At 40.3% G+C, this 16,193-nt stretch overlaps 1 protein-coding gene across 2 annotated transcripts in view; it reads left to right on the top strand.

The window, feature by feature from the left end:
* LMBRD1 (LMBR1 domain containing 1) overlaps positions 1-15,786 on the top strand; it is a 91,317-nt gene extending 75,531 nt beyond the window's left edge. For both annotated transcript variants that reach the window (XM_076332998.1, XM_076332997.1), the window contains 2 exons: positions 13,563-13,654; positions 13,818-15,786. In XM_076332998.1, the coding sequence (XP_076189113.1) occupies positions 13,563-13,654; positions 13,818-13,937 (212 nt within the window). In that variant the 3' untranslated portion in view covers positions 13,938-15,786. The remainder of the gene's footprint in view (positions 1-13,562; positions 13,655-13,817) is intronic.
* The last annotated feature ends 407 nt before the right edge of the window (positions 15,787-16,193 follow it).

Raw genomic sequence — 16,193 nt, 5'->3', positions numbered from 1 at the left:
CTTGCTGAGAGTGTACTCGATCCCACTGTCCATGTCATTGATGAAGACATTAAACAGTACTGGTCCCAGTACAGACCCCTGCGGGATGCCACTTGTCACCAATCTCCATATGGACATTGAGCCGTTGACCACTACCCTCTGGATGCGACCATCCAGCCAATTCCTCACCCACCAGACAGTCCACCCATCAAATCTATACCTCTCCAGTTTAGAGAGAAGGATGTTGCAGGGGACTGTGTCAAAGGCCTTACAGAGGTCCAGACAGACGACATCTGTAGCCCTTCCCATGTCCACTGGTGTAGTCACTCCATCATAGAAGGCCACTAGGTTGGTCAGGCAGGACTTGCCCTTGGTGAAGCCATGCTGGCTGTCTCACATCACTTCCCTGGCCTCCATGTGCCTTAGCATAGCTTCCTGGAGGATCTGTTCCATGATCTTCCCAGGCACAGATGTGAGACTGACTGGCCTGTAGTTCCCTGGGTCTTTCTTTTTTCCCTTTTGAAAAATGGGGGTTATGTTTCCCCTTTTCCAGTCAGTGGGAACTTCACCAGACTGCCACGGCTTCTCAAATATGATGGATAGTGGCTTAGCAACTTCATCCGCCAGTTCCTTCAGGACCCGTGGATGCATCTCATCAGGTCCCACAGACTTGTGCACCTTCAGGTGCCTTAGATGGTCTCAAACCTGATCTTCTTCTACAGTGGGCGGTTCTTCATTCTCCCAGTCCCCGCCTTTGCCTTCTGCAGCTTGGGCGGTGAGGCTTGAGCACTTGCCAGTGAAGACTGAGGCAAAAAAGTCATTGAGTACCTCCGCCTTCTCCGTGTCCTGGGTAACCAGGTCTCCCGTTTCCTTCCAGAGAGGGCCCACATTTTCCCTCGTCTTCCTTTTATCCCCAACATACCTATGGAAGCTTTTCTTGTTGCCCTGGACGTCCCTAGCCAGATTTAATTCTATCAGGGCTTTAGCTTTCCTAACCTGGTCCCTGGCTGCTTGGACAACTTCTCTGTATTCCTCCCAGGCTACCTGTCCTTGCTTCCACCCTCTGTAGGCTTCCTTCTTGTGTTTGAGTTTGCCCAGGAGCTCCTTGTTCATCCCTGCAGGCCTCCTGGTGTTTTTGCCTGACTTCCTCTTTGTTGGGATGCATCGCTCCTGAGCTTGGAGGAGGTGATCTTTGAATATTCCCCAGCTTTCTTGGGCCCCTCTTCCCTCCAGGGCTTTGTCCCATGGCACTCTACCAAGCAGCTCCCTGAAGAGGCCAAAGTCTGCTATCCTGAAGTCCAGGGTAGTGAGCTTGCTGCGCGCCCTCCTCGGTGCCCTCAGGATCTTGAACTCCACCATGTCCTGGTCACTGCAGCCCAGGCTGCCCTTGAGCTTCACATTCCCCACCAGCCCCTCCTTGTTGGTGAGAACAAGGTCCAGCGTAGCACCTCTCCTCGTTGGCTCCTCTATCACTTGGAGAAGGAAGTTATCATTGACACTTTCCAGGAACCTCTCAGATTGCTTATGCCCTGCCATGTTGTCCCTCCAACAGATGTTGAGGTGGCTGAAGTCCCCCATGAGGAGCAGGGCTTGTGAGGGTGAGGCTGCTCTTATCTGTCTGTAGAGGGCCTCATCCTCTTGGTCTTCCTGGTCGGGTGGCCTGTAGCAGACCCCCCACTGTAATGTCACCTTCCAAATGGTTGTTTTAAATGAATTAATTTGCAAAGTTATAAAATGCTTCACAAAAAGCCTAAATGAGGATTTTAGTGAGGACTTTATCCATTTTCCTGTTACTTTACTGAATGACCTTATTAGTACTTTACCCCAAATCTCTACTTATGCCTAACAGTATTGAAGTCCTCTATAATCATAAGAACTCGATATAAATAAGCACAATGGTGCATGTTTGACAGCAGAAAGCCCTGTTTGGCAGCTGTGAATAGTATGAGCAGCTAAGAGTGCTGTTAAGTCTTTTTCTGCAGTACATTGTTAGTGGACGTGCAGTTGTAAAACATCAATTCCTACATTTTTCTGCACCCCACTGTGGACAGATATGAGCTGCTCTGAACTACCCCTCTTCTCCCTCCAAGAGATTGTAACTGGAGAGGGAAGAGGCTGCATTTACTGAATACTCTGAAATGTTAAATTGAGCTTAGCACTAAAGCAATTGCGTATTCTCTTCTTGTATCAACATCCTAGTTCTGTTGCCTGTTGGATTTAAGCCCAACAGTAAAGTGATATGCTCTGATACTATCAGTACTTTGGAATAGGAGTTGAAGCTCCTTACAAAGGATTGAGGGGTATGCGCCCATTCTTAAAAGGAAGTCATGAACCTGGTGTAAGAACCCCTTTGAGTAAGAAACCTACCAACACTGTCTACAAAATGCATTTTGATAAAGGCAGTTCTTTTACCAAAAGAAGGCGTTGTATTTGGCCTCTCTAAATAGCAATGCCATGAAATCTTTTCATCACTGAGAAACATTAATTACAACATGTATTGGAAATATTTTCAATGAGATGTTGGGAGCTGCTTCTGCTGCTGTAATCAAAACATCTTTTTATCTTGGTACAGACAGCTGATGAATTCACTACATAACATGCTCAAGAACTGCCATGTGGAAAACTGAGGCAGCAGCTGGTGAAGCTGCATACAGATGTGTCCTGTCCATCTTCAAATATGGCTTGCCCAATAGAATTAGAAAGGATCAATTCATGAAGATGGTCTTTTTCACTGTCTAGTACATGTCCTGTAGCTAGGTTGGATGAATGACATTGGACTGGGCAAATTCTGTCTGAACTGAGAGAAACCTGACTGGATTACAGTCAGTTGTATCATAAATTATGTGTCTGAAGGAGGCAGAAGATGGGAAAGGATGGGAAGGAAGCCATTGTTGTCAGAGCATCATTAATGAGAAAATCACTAATTCACATCCAACTTCTTATTTAAAAGAATTTGGCATTGGGTCTTTAAGTTTGACTCTTTAATGGTAGTCATAACTGGTTTTGTCTTCTCCAGAGAAGGACAGAATATGAGGTACTCCGTGTAAGGATATTAAGAGGTCAAGATCAATCTGTTAAAATATCTTCCTTCTTCCCATCCTCCAAATTCTTTTCCATGTAGCATGATCTCAGAATGAGGAAAACAATGAATCCTTCTCACGTAGGACAGGCACCCTTTTGAAGTGGTCAGCTAAAGACAGTATGAGGCAAGTAGAAAAGACATGACAAAAATGAGGTTAATATTGAATGTCAAGTGGTGTAATATAGTTTCAAGGAGAAGTCTGAACTAGTGTAAGTTGAAGCTTGTACCGAGTTGATACTGGAAAATGTGGTAGGTAGCTAGTGGAAAGTGTTTTGATTAGAATGAAAATGATAGGTTATGCTGTCCTTTGCTTGCGTTCTGGAATGTCTCATCCATGTTCATCCCTAGGGTATTGCCTTTGGAGTTTATCAATAGCTGTGTTTTTAAAATAAGAATTGTTGCCTTTAGTTACTTAAAATAAGATGTTCAAGAGAGACTCAGAAACACCTCTTGCAGAAGTTCAAATTTAAGTCAGCGGTTTAAAGGTAAGAAATAGCAATTATATGGCTTGTGTACAAATTCATCTGGCCAGTGTTTGTAATAAACCTAAATTGTACATAGGTATCTAGGTATCTAGTTTCAACAGAAACACAGAGAACACTTTTTCCCTCTGCAGGCTCATCCAATGGTTTATTGCTTCCCTGTAGAAAAAGAACACTATCTCTGTTCAGAATTAACATGGCTTCAGATTTTAGTCATTGGTTAATGCTGTACCTTTTCACTATACACATGGCCTTGTAGCATTAGTATTTTCTTCACTTGAAGTTATTTAATAAACATTAAAATCAAGTCATCCTTTAAACTTATGTAAAATGAGATTAACAGGTTTAGCTCTTTGAATCTCATTAAATGGTTTTCCTCTAGTCTGTTACTACATGCAGATCTTGGCGCCCTCTCAGATTCTCTGTAACCAAACTAAAATAGAAACCTTATAGCTGGGTGCAGTTTTCCATTGTAATGCCATAGCTGTGCTAGGATGAACTCCAAATCTAAAATGGCAAAAAGAGGACTGATAGGCTCTTTGAATGTATAGAGGGAAGTGGTGAGAACTCTTGCCTACATTTAGCTAAAGCTTGTCTGTGCTTGCTTTTGTAAGATCTAATACCCTTTTCCTGCAACTAAATCCTGCATTTCCTATTCATACATGCCACTTTGTTTAAATTTGACTGTGGGAAAAAATGGTGATGTGACCCAGATCGCTCAATAGGACTTTGTTCTCATTATTTAGCATTCAGAAACTTTGACTAGTCACTTTTTCTTCTCCTTTCAGCAAAAAATCTTGGAGGATCTTACTGGAAGCCTCCTTATGCTATGAAGTCCTGCTAGCACTGGTGGGACTTGCAGATTCTTGAGCCATTTAATGTAAACATTCATAGCGTGTAATTATCATCAAGAAGTTGCATGACTGCTGCAATAGTTAATGTACTGCAAAGTAGCTGAAAATAGCTATTGGTTATCCAGACTTAACTTTTGATACAAAATCTTATCTGACCATTTGTTATAAAACTAGACTGATTAACATTGATTACATCACTTTTTGGCTGCCTGGGTTTGTATCAGGTTGAGTTTGATTTGCAGATATGCAATATGAGGTATCAGATGCAACTTATCTGTAGCTTGAGTCACTGAAAAAAAGCAGAATTTGCCTTCTACATGATAGCTTGTCCCAAATAGTTTTTCCAGGTTCCTCATTAGTCCCTGGTTTCCTAGTTCCTGGCTCCTCCTTAGCCTGCTAAATCTTTTCCTTTGGCAGGATTTGATTCCAAACCTACTGAGCAGCTCTTGTTGAATAAAGTAGGGTTTTGGACTAGACTTTATCCAGCTAGACTTTTGGTTTCTACAGGTCTTGCTTAGGTTCCATCTCACTACCACTTCTAGCTAAGAAAAAAAAAAACCAAACAAACCAAAAAACAAAACAAACCCCAAAAAGCAAAACAAACAAACAACTGGAATGAAACAGAGGCAGCTTTTTGTGCTTGCATGTTAGACCTATATTTAAAAAGATTGTAGATAGCTGCAAACTATTGTTTAACATCTGAGTGATTTGATAGTCGTGCTTCTGTAGTGCACTGTAGTACTTCAAAGTGCTCTCAGCTTGAAATGTTGGAAGTTTAGTGATTCACATCTCTCTAAATGGGGAGATATTGTACCTACATAAAACTAGCTGGGAAATGTTTTCAGATCCTCGCTAATATGTGAGTGAACCAATTCCAGTAGTATGTTTTCCAACATGCTTTTCAGTCTGGTAAGGGGTCAAAGGTGTAAATTTGCAAAGTTAACCTTGAGGCAAGCAGTGGTGAAGCTCTGTAGTACTTGCATTATTGTGAAAGCTGAAAGAGCAACAACTTGAAGGTTTAAGCAATTTAAGCAATTTCTAGAAAAAGCTGAGGGAAAGAGAATATGGAAGAAGTGGGCATGTGCTCAAATAGAATATAAGAAACCCCCCTTTTGTAGAAACTGCTGAGTAACTGGCAACTAAGAACATAGTCATTTTTTTCCCTGTTTAGCCAACAAGAAAAGAAAGAAAAACTGCATTTGTGGCTGGGGGCAGCTGTTACCACCACTCCATGAATCTGTTTCCAGAGAAACCTGTGAAAGTGGTACATGAAATACAATCTTTAACATAAACTTCTGTGGAAGTTGGAAGTCCTGGAGTGACCTTAACACTTCAAGAAATATGGATGAAGATGTTAAGTTGCAAGATGATAGGTACCAGAGCAAAAGGGAAACATGTAATTACAAAACTTTTGATGTACCTGCTAATATCTGAAGACTCCTGAAGCATATTTTGTTTTGTCTATCTGAACACTTTGGTCTGTGACCAAAGCCAGAACCAGAAACAAGTTCATGTTCTGTCTCTTAAGGTTTCCATCTTTAGCAGAGTATTTCTTTCTAAATTTTATTACTTGCTGCTTATTTCCATTATTGTGTGTGTGACTTTTTTTTAGTAAATGGGAAAACCAGTACATGTATCTCAGGATTGCTTACAGTACTGTAGCACTCCTTCCCTCCGATGGTCAAAAGGAATTCTGATCACTCAACAGGTATTTATGCTAGCAGTGGAAGTGTCGCTGCTTCTTGAGAGAAAAATGAATTGGACATAACGCAGTGATGAATATGGAATATGGCTGTATGGGTCTTACACCATTAGGTGTCATTTAGTTTCTTACCTAGTTGAAGTGTCATTTTTTTTTTGTGGGCCATTAACTTCCTCGTGCAGTTTCTTTGTACAGACAAAGTTACTTAACTTTTTTGGTCAATTTGATTACTATAAATTGACTATAACTGTTTGCATGCTTTTCTTGGTGAAATGTTGAATTGCAAGACAAAATTAAATAATAGGACTCTTATTCTGTGTGCTCTCTAGCCACATGTAGCCGGTCCATGGGTCTTACACTATTTCCATAGTCTTTCATAAGTGGTCTGAGTTACAACACACTTTTCTCCAAGATGAGATATCGGGTTAAGAAGTTCCTTTTATTTTGAAGTTTGAGAAAGCATTACATATTGCTGCAAAGAAAATGTTGCCGTTATAAAAATAATAAGGCTCTGTCAGAGCCCTTAGTTTACCTTAGTAAGTTGCTTCAGGGGCATACCTACCTGGGAATCATTCTACCATCCGGTAAAACATTTGCTATCATAGATCTTTCAAGTAAAATAATTCAAAGGCTGCTTCATCTTCTGCTGTTGCTTAGTTTCTGGTAAGTAAAGGCATGTTTCTCTGAGGCCATTTTCAAGCCTGAAATCTTTGCCCTGTACCTGCTCAGTTCATAGGAATCCTAGTGTTTTTCTCGCTTTGCCACAGTGTATCAATATTTTAAACAGTGAGAAAAACATTAATATTGATACTACTTGTAGGTGCCAGTAACATTTTAGAAAGTTTTTAACAGTGGGCTATCCAGCTGTGTTCCACGAGTTACAGCATCCAAAGCCAACTGTTCTTGCTCTAGTTGTTTACTCTATTTGTCAAAATGCATTTTAGCTTTGTTGCAGGAAAGCCATAGTGAGAAAATGAGCGTCTCTAAAAACAATTTAGAGGCAGTTGGCTTGTTTTATTGTGATGTAGAACTGACTTGGCCTGTAGGAATGTTGTTTGTTCTGTGATATAAGATGCTGCTTGTCTTAAGTCACGTAACCCAAGCGAAGCATACAGGAATGGCAGTAGACAGTAAAATAGGTGTGTCATAATATCTCAGTAGCACAATGAGAAATAATATCTGGAAATCAACAAAAGCCTAGAAAGAATGTGTTTAAGATGTCACAGTTGTTGAAGTGCTGCTGCATCCAAGGTACCAGAGATGCGTGTTAACCATCATCCCATTTAAATGTTCCTATCCGAGTTAGATGATTTAAACTGAGTGGGGGCACAGGCCAGATGCAGGCCGTAAGTAATGCCTGTAAGGAAGAAATGCAGGTTTCCCCTTAATTACACTTTCCCAGGTGAAATCTCAAACCTTTTGGAACTTGATGTATAATTCATCAAACCCTTTCTTGAAGCTCAAGTTGCAAGTTGGACTGCAAGCAGCAGCTGCTTTTTGCAACACAGCTTTTGAATGATTGGCAGCAGGGCCATATGAAACACTAAGTGTTCTTGGATACCTGAAGCCATGCCTTGAGTGCTTTTAGGATTTGGAATATGCAATGCTTCTACATTCTAGCACAGTAAAGCTGCAGGTTTTCCTTCGGAAGTAGTTTTGAGTGTATTTTAAGCAAAACTAGGTTCTGCTTGAAATTGGGCATGTAAACTTCATCTGTCTGGATTACATTCTTGGTTTGGGTTTTCTGTCCAAAATACCGTGTTTAGTGTTAGATATCTCTCTATATATCTACCTTCATGTAATGTGAATTGTAATGATTTTGAGCACACACAAGACCTCAAGACGTAGTCTGGTCCAACCTCCCAGCAGGGTCAAGGAGAGCAGGTTGCTCAGGTCCATCCAGTTGTGAGTGTCTCCACAGATGTAGATTCTGAAACCTCTTCGGGTAACCTGCTTCAATGTTTAACTATGCTGATGGTGAAGCTTCTCCTGTTATCTAACAGGAATATTTCCTATGGCAACTCTGTCTGTCCTTTTGTGCAGGTTTAGGAAGAATCTTGCCCTGTATTTTGTAGGCCCCCATTAGCTAGCAGAAGTAGCAGTAAGACACACCTGCAAGCATCTTTACTCCAAGCTGAACAAACACATCTTCATTGCATGCGATGTGCTCTAGCTGTTGTAGCGGTCCTCCGCTGGACTTGCTCCAGTATGTCAATGCTTCTTTCTTACTGGGGTGCCCAAAATGGCACTGTTGCAGATGCAGTTCCAGTCAGAGTAGAAGGAAGCGATCACTTCCTGGACGTGTTGGCTGTACTCGTGTTAGTGAAGCCTGGTATTCAGTGATGCTTTTCAGTTGTAGATGAGCACTGGTAACTACATGTTCTGTTTGTCTGCTGGGACATGAGGTCACTTTCTGCAAAGTTGCGTTGTATCTGGTCAACCCTCAGCCTGCGCTGTTTCATGGTGTCACTTTGTTCCAGGTGCAAGACTTGTGTGTCTCAAATTTTGAGGACTATTTCAAGGGGCTGGAAAAATAGGCTCCCTCTGAATCTTACCATCTAGTGTATTGGGCCTCTGCTTCCCACTTCTCCCCAGTCTGAGCTACAGATTTACAGAGGATATCTGTTTCATTGTCCAGTTGATTAATGAGGAGGTAAAACAAGTGTGCACCTCAGTATTGACTCCCAAAGAATGCCAATGTTTTTAAATTATGTTGTTCTCAACAATTTGTAACTCTTCCCTAAGAAACTATTTCCTTCTATATGCTTTTGGGAAAGCTCACTGTGTTTTGAGATGCAGAAAAGACAGACTACATTATCTGTAAATAAGTTGTCATAATTTGAGTTTTCAGTGCATGAAATTATGTTTTAGGCTTTAAGATTTGTTTATCAGCAGATTTGTTTATCCTTGTAATTCATCTTAAACTAGCTAATTCACTTCTCGGAAGACCCCTTTGTTTGAAAATATTAGTACATTGAGCCTAAGGGTTTTCTAATCTACCAGAATGAAAAATTTCATCAGTGGACTTGAAGTAAAGTTGACTCTTCAGGTAGTCGTGGCTATTAGCACTTGTCATCCTTTGTTTAAAAAAATTGTTTTTTCTCAAATCCTGGCTGTTTGGCTTTGCTTGGTCAGTGCTATCTAATATGCTCTATTCTTAAAGTGGTGGCAGTTAGGTATTGGAGGCTTGGTAGCTTTCCACATGCACTTTTGTTGCAAATGATGAACGTATGTCTAATATTCACAATGATCATTCTGGATAACAAGTAGTTATCTTAATTCAGGTTATTCATTATAACTTATTCTAAATTATGTCATATGGAGGAATAAGTTGATTAAAAATGTCATGTTATATCAGCCTAATTGGTAATATCTTAGTTCAGAAGGAATAACTAAAATTTAGTTAGCTGAACTTGTGACACATTCCATAGAAACGTTTTCTCAAGGTCAAACTTCTAAAATATTTACCATCATCTATTTAATCCAATTACTGTAGAGAGCCATCTGAAAGTCTTTTAGCTGTTTTTAATTCAAGTAACCAGATGGTGTTGACGATACTATCTGCAATTATGAAGCATCTTCACTTTACCAGCATTTCTTACTTTATCGGAAATTTCACCTTTTCTATGGACGTGTCATGCTAGTATAGAATGAGTGGTGTGCTACTTTACAACTTTTTTCCTTTTTTTCTAGGGTAAGTGCTATTGACTGGTGTTAATGGGGTAGGGGAATCAGTTTTCACTGAATAACTGAGATCTAGTCTGGAAAACCAGGAAGGATTAGTTCAGCCAAATTCCTTGCTTGTGCTTTCACTCTGTATGTGTTAGTAGAGAAGCATGCTTTCTCTAATTAAGCTGTTTTGCACTTTAATTGTCTGTAGAATGTGCCTACTTGTGTCTTGTATCCCTTGTGTCTAGTAGTTGTGAAACACCAGTTTAACTTTTTTGTCTGCTGATACTGTGTAATAGACTCCAGAAATCAGTCTGCTGCATAAAGTAGTATTTAACTTGGCATTTTAAATGATTCTGTTAGTTTTATCAGGCATAAGTCATTGGAGAACTGTTGAAGGAATGGAGTTGTGCCTCTATTTAAATACGATCATTCTAGACACTGTAGGGATTTAGTTTGGGGGGGATCATCTTGGCAAGGTCAAGCAGCAGACCTTCCTGAAGAAGACCTATCCTTAACTCCTAACTTTTCTCTCCCCTGGAAATAGTAAGCTATAGTATGTGGTATTATTAAAGCAGTAGTTATCTAATGTGGAAGTTGAATCTTTAAACAAAATATTTACCTTAAGAAACTGATGATCGTTGGCTTGTTAGATGGCTGCTAAAAGTTAAACTATATGAGCAGCAGCATATCACTCAACTTTAGCCGGTGTGAAGTCTGTACTTCAACTGCACTTAGGGGGTGTTTCCAAACCTGGGGTCAGAACTGAGGGATGAACAGGCAAATTCTAGGTTGCTTACTTTCTCTAGTGTTCAAATTGTTTACATGCCAATTTCTGCTCTGAAATGGGCTTTAGGTATGGTTCGAAGCATTGTAAATGAGAAAAACAAGAGATCATGTTATACCTTAGCATGAACTCAATGCACCCCTCCTTGCACAGGAGAGACTCATCAGCTGGCTCGTGTATCCTGCTGGCTGCCCTCTGACATGACTTCTTGAATGTTACAGGCTCAGTGTCCCATACAAGCCTTTATGCTACTTGTCTGCAGTCTTAAAAATGCCTTGACAATTTTATTCTTAATTCTGTTAAAATCTGCCACTTTATAATGGAGAAGAATACTAAGTATTTTTAGATGTGGCTGTATTTATGGTGTTAGAGAAGGAGTAAGATTTAACCAGTACTGTCAGGGTACAAATAAGCCCTCTGCTATCTGGGTCACAAAAGGCCCAGTACGTGGTGGCTTTTTGCCTACACAACTCAACATTGTAGCTGACTTTGATTTTTACAAAGTTTACGCAATCCTGGTAGAGACACATTTTTTTCAAAGTACTGAAATGTGTTTTTTGGTACAGAATCTGCTTTGTAACTCCTCCTTATAGCTACAGTTTATCTATAGTGGGAGGTGAGTAATTAGGATCTGTGTCAGAACAGGCAATAATTGGCACATCTGTAGGAGAAATTGTACCCAATAGTAATGGGGTTACCTTTGTAACTCTTAGCTTAGTGTTACCTGTTTTCACATTCACTCTACCATAAAAACAAATATTCTTCTATACCTTTTTGGTAGTGGAGAGTCAATTTGCTTTAGAATAGAATATTTCAGTTGGAAGGGGCCTACAATGATCATGTGGTCCAGCTGTCTGACCAATTCAGGGCTGACCAAAAGTTAAAGCATGTTGTTAAGGGCATTGTCCAAATGCCTCTTAAACACTGACAGGCTTGGGGCATCAACCACCTCTCTAGGAAGCCTATTCCAGTGTTTGACCACCCTCTTGGTAAAGAAATGCTTTCTAATGTCCAGTCTAAACCTCTCCTGGCACAGCTTTGAACTGTTCCCACGCATCCTGTCACTGGATACCAGGGAGAAGAGCTCAGCATCTCCCTCTCCACTTCTCCTCAGGAAGCTGTAGAGAGCATTGAGGTTGCTCCTCAGCCTCCTTTTCTCCAAACTAGACAAGCTCAAAGTCCTTAGCTGCTCCTTGTAGGACATTCCTTCCAGCCCTTTCACCAGCTTTGTTGCCCTCCTCCTCCTCCTTCACATCCTTAAATTGCGGGGCCCAGAACTGCACGCAGTGCTCAAGGTGAGGCCGCACCAATGCTGTATACAGCGGCATAATCACCTCTCTTGACCAGCTGGTTATACTGTGTTTGATGCGCCCCAGGATGCGGTTTGCCCTCTTGGCTGCCAGGGCACACTGCTGACTTGTACTGAGCCTGCTGTCGACCAGCACCCGCAGATCCCTTTCTGCAGGGCTGCTCTCCAGCCACTCCTCTCCCAATTTATACTTGTGCCTGGTGTTAATCCGTCCTAGGTGCAGAATCCAGCATTTGGACTTGTTAAATTTCATCCCATTAATCATAGCCCAGTGCTCCAATCTATCTAGATGCCTCTGCAAGGCATCTTGTCCCTCAAGAGAGTCAACAGCACCTCCCAGTTTGGTGTCATCAGCAAACTTGCTAGTGGTGCATTCAACTCCTGCATCCAGATCGTTGATAAATATATTGAACAGGACTGGCCCTAGAATTGAAGCCTGAGGAACACTGCTGGTGACCGGTCGCCAGCCAGATGTAGGCCCATTCACTACAACCCTTTGAGCTCTGCCCTTCAGCCAGTTCTTCACCCAGCATATTGTGAATCTGCTTATCCCACAGTTGGACAACTTGTCCGGAAGGATGCTGTGAGGGACAGTATTAAAAGCCTTACTAAAATCCAGAAAAACTACACCTACTGCCTTCCCTTCATCCACTAGGCAGGTGACCTTATCATAGAAGGATATCACATTGGTTAAACAGGACTTTCCTTTTGTGAACCCATGTTGACTGTGCCTGATGATTGCATTATTCTTTAAATGTCTTTCAGTAGTACCCAGTATAATCTTCTCCATAATTTTTCCAGGAACTGAGGTTAGGCTAACAGGTCTGTAGTCCCCTGGGTCTTCCCTCGCACCCTTTTTGTAAATTGGAATAACATTGGCTAGCTTTCAGTCAGCAGGGACCTGCCCAGACTCCCAAGACGTTTTTGGTATATGATCAAGAGGGGTCCTGCTGCAATATCTGCTAGCTCCTTTAGTACTCTGGGATGAATCCCATCAGTCCCCATGGACTTGTGAACATTCAGCTGATACAGCTGGTCCCTTACAATTTCAGTGTCCACAAATGGAAAGTCACTGTTTCCCACACTTGTGGTCCTCCAACTCGGGGGACCGGGCAGCCCAAGGTCTGTCAGTGTTATTAAAGACTGAGGCAAAAAAGCATTGAATGCCTCTGCTTTTTCTTCATCCCTGTTAGTCAGATGACCATCTTTAACAAGTATTGGTCCAATGTTTTCTTTAGATCTCCTCTTGCTATTAACAAGCTTAATATTACTTTTATTACTTAAAAAAAGCATTTCTTGTTGTCTGACACAACAGTGGCCAGTTTCAACTGTAGTTGAGCTTTGGCCTTTTGTCGTCTTCCTGCATATATGAACCACAGCTTTGTAATCTTCCTGCGAAGCCTGACCTTGCTTCCCGAGATCACACAATTCTTTTTTCCTCTCGAGCTCCATGAGGAGTTCCCTGTTCAGCCAAGTTGATCTTCTGCTCCACTTGCTTGACAGTACGACACAGTAGAATTGCCTGCTCCTGTGCTTCTAAAAGGTGGTTCTTAAACTGACTAGCACTCATGGACAATGGAGTATAATTGTTCTTAAGAGCTGAATACTTTCCAAACTGTTGAATTATTATCCTGTAAACTGGAATTAGCTGACTTTTATTTGTTCTGTGTTAATCAGTACTACTTGCTTTCCTTTTAGATCAGTGTATCGTTACTCGGACGTACCTCTTTCTTCATAAATTTTGGTTCTTCAGTGCTGCCTATTACTTTGGGAACTGGGCATTCATTGCAGTAAGTACTTTGATTATAGACATCACTGAATCAAGTTGGATAATTTACAGTAGTTGTCACTGAATCATTTGCATCACCACACTGCCATTGTTTCACATATATTGCCCTTGTATGCCCCTTAATTGAATAATAGTAACTTTTACTACTTATTTTAAATTTGCAGGTCTTTTTAATTGGATTAATTGTTTCATGCTGCAAAGGCAAGAAGTCAGTCATTGAAGGTGAAGTGGATGAAGATGATTCAGACATGAGTGATGATGAACTGTCTGTTTATTACCGTTGATAGCCTTTTGCATTCAAGATGGAAAAATGTAACTTAAAGTTATGTTGGAAGTCATACCCATGTGGAATTGGTATCCAAATAAGCATCCTTGCACCTGTAAAAATAGAGGAAATAAGTGTACTCACTTAAAGGGGTAAAAAACTGAATATCACTTTCTGAGTGTCACTGTTATATCAGAACAAATACTGAAGCTGGGTTTGAATAATATATAGAAAATATTGTTTTATGATTAAACATATATGTAACTTTCTGATGTATAATTTGATGAACTGTTGTAACTATTTCAGAATTCATGATGCTTTTCTGTTAACTTAGGTTTTCTTAAATACTTTCATGCCTAATTTGTAGGACTTTTTTACTCATTTATTCAAGCTCATAAATAAAGCTAGCTAAAATCCTGCAAAACAGCTGGTGTAAATATTGCTAGAAAGATTTGGATGAGGTTTACACTTTCAGAAGGATGTGACTTAACTTCTGCATTAGTTTTGCTGGCGTTTCTGGGACTCCCATATAAAACTATAGCTAACAAGAGGCTGTCCTTAAAGTGTGCCAAAAACATCTACTTAAGTAGTGAGTTCCCAGTCTGTGAAGAATAAGTCACTTTCATACTGTTATCCCCACTGAGTTACCATGGGAATTCTCAGGTAACTATGAGGTGGCTTTTGCTCTATCAAAGGAAATCATTAGTGTAAATGACAATATTCAGCATTGTTGCAGTGTTTTAGTACAGTTTGCTTCTGAAACTGCCAGGTGCCTGACTTAATAATAACCAATGGAATAATTAAGATGTGATTAATTTTTAACTTATTTTTCTCTTTAATGCAAATTGTCTAGTTTGAAGTTTTCTTTCAATATTTAATGTAAATGTTGTAAACTTGTTTACAAGCCAATATGTTTATATAAACACAGTTCATAAATATTTTTGTCATTCGTGTTGTCTTTGTAAAGTAATGTTATTTTAGCTATATAGTTACTGAGCTATATTTCTAAGGCTGAAAAATATCTTCAGATATCCTTTGAGAGAGTCTGAAAGAGAAAATGTTTACAAGTACAGGTTTTTAAACTTCTAATGCTACCTGAGGGGAAATTATAGTCCATGCAAGCACATGGAAATGTAACTTAGGTAATCTTTTTATAAGAATAATTGTTAAATAATTATGGAAATGTAGGGGAATTATTAATATAGTGTCCTGCTTACATGTTTGCAAACTCTTAAAACTGACAGGTTTTTGTTCAGTTATTTCAAAAACAGTCTGTCTTCCTGCAGTATTTCAGAACAGCAAGCTCTCAGGAAGTTCTGAATTTTAATTCGGTTTCAGTATTTGAAGAAGTCTTAGGTGAGTTGCTTAGTTAATGCATGAACACAGGGAACTGATGTTTGGACTCTTACAGGAACAAACAACACTGAAGTATTTTAACAAGTCTTCTGTGCCAACTACTCCAATAATATACGTTTATGTGGCAACCTGGAAGAATGTCTGTTGTAGCTTGATCATAAGCTGCAAATACGCAGTCAAGTCTGCTCAACTCATGGCAATCAATCTGTTTGCTACCTATGAGACATTTGAAAGGACAGAAATGTATCCAAACACTGATAGTAGGTACTGAAACTTGACTAGGCAGTCTGAGCTCCCTTTGACTAGAACTAGCTGAACACTATTTAAATATGACTGTTGAGGAAACTTGCAAGTAATTATTTATAAGTTCAAGTAACTCAAATGGAAGGTGGAACCTGATGTTGACTGTCTGGAAGCTGCATCCAGAGGATATCAAGAAGTTGGAGTATACTTTGTGGATGTCCTGGTGGAAAACTTACATGAGCTAATTTAAATAAAGTTAACTGCTCAGATGTTCTCCTTTTTGTGGGTTTTGTTCATATTTCATCTTCAGCTTTAACCAGTGATAATTATCACTTCCTTCTTTGGCTGTATCATGTACAGGTTTGTTAATATTTCTGGGTGTAAGATTGGGCTGCAATACCTAATTTTGCAGACTTGCATCCGTTCCATCTTAACTTCTCACTGGGGAAATCGCTGGGGAAATTGTCTGGGGAAGATTAGCAGGAAGGGGTTAGTTTCATGCCACACAGCTGCTTGCATGTTGCATGCAGGCTTTGGGGTCACTGGCCAAGATGCCTGGCCAGTCCCTAATAGGTCTCCCCTGTTTCCAGGCTCTTCTTCATTTCCAGGTTCTTCCCAATCCAGTCCTGTTTCCTGTCTAAATAGTCTATATGAAGAAATACAATGATCTGCCTTT

The sequence above is a fragment of the Aptenodytes patagonicus genome, chromosome 3, assembly GCF_965638725.1.
Source record: "Aptenodytes patagonicus chromosome 3, bAptPat1.pri.cur, whole genome shotgun sequence".
Taxonomy (NCBI): domain Eukaryota; kingdom Metazoa; phylum Chordata; class Aves; order Sphenisciformes; family Spheniscidae; genus Aptenodytes; species Aptenodytes patagonicus.
This window is presented reverse-complemented; position numbering and strand designations above follow the sequence as displayed.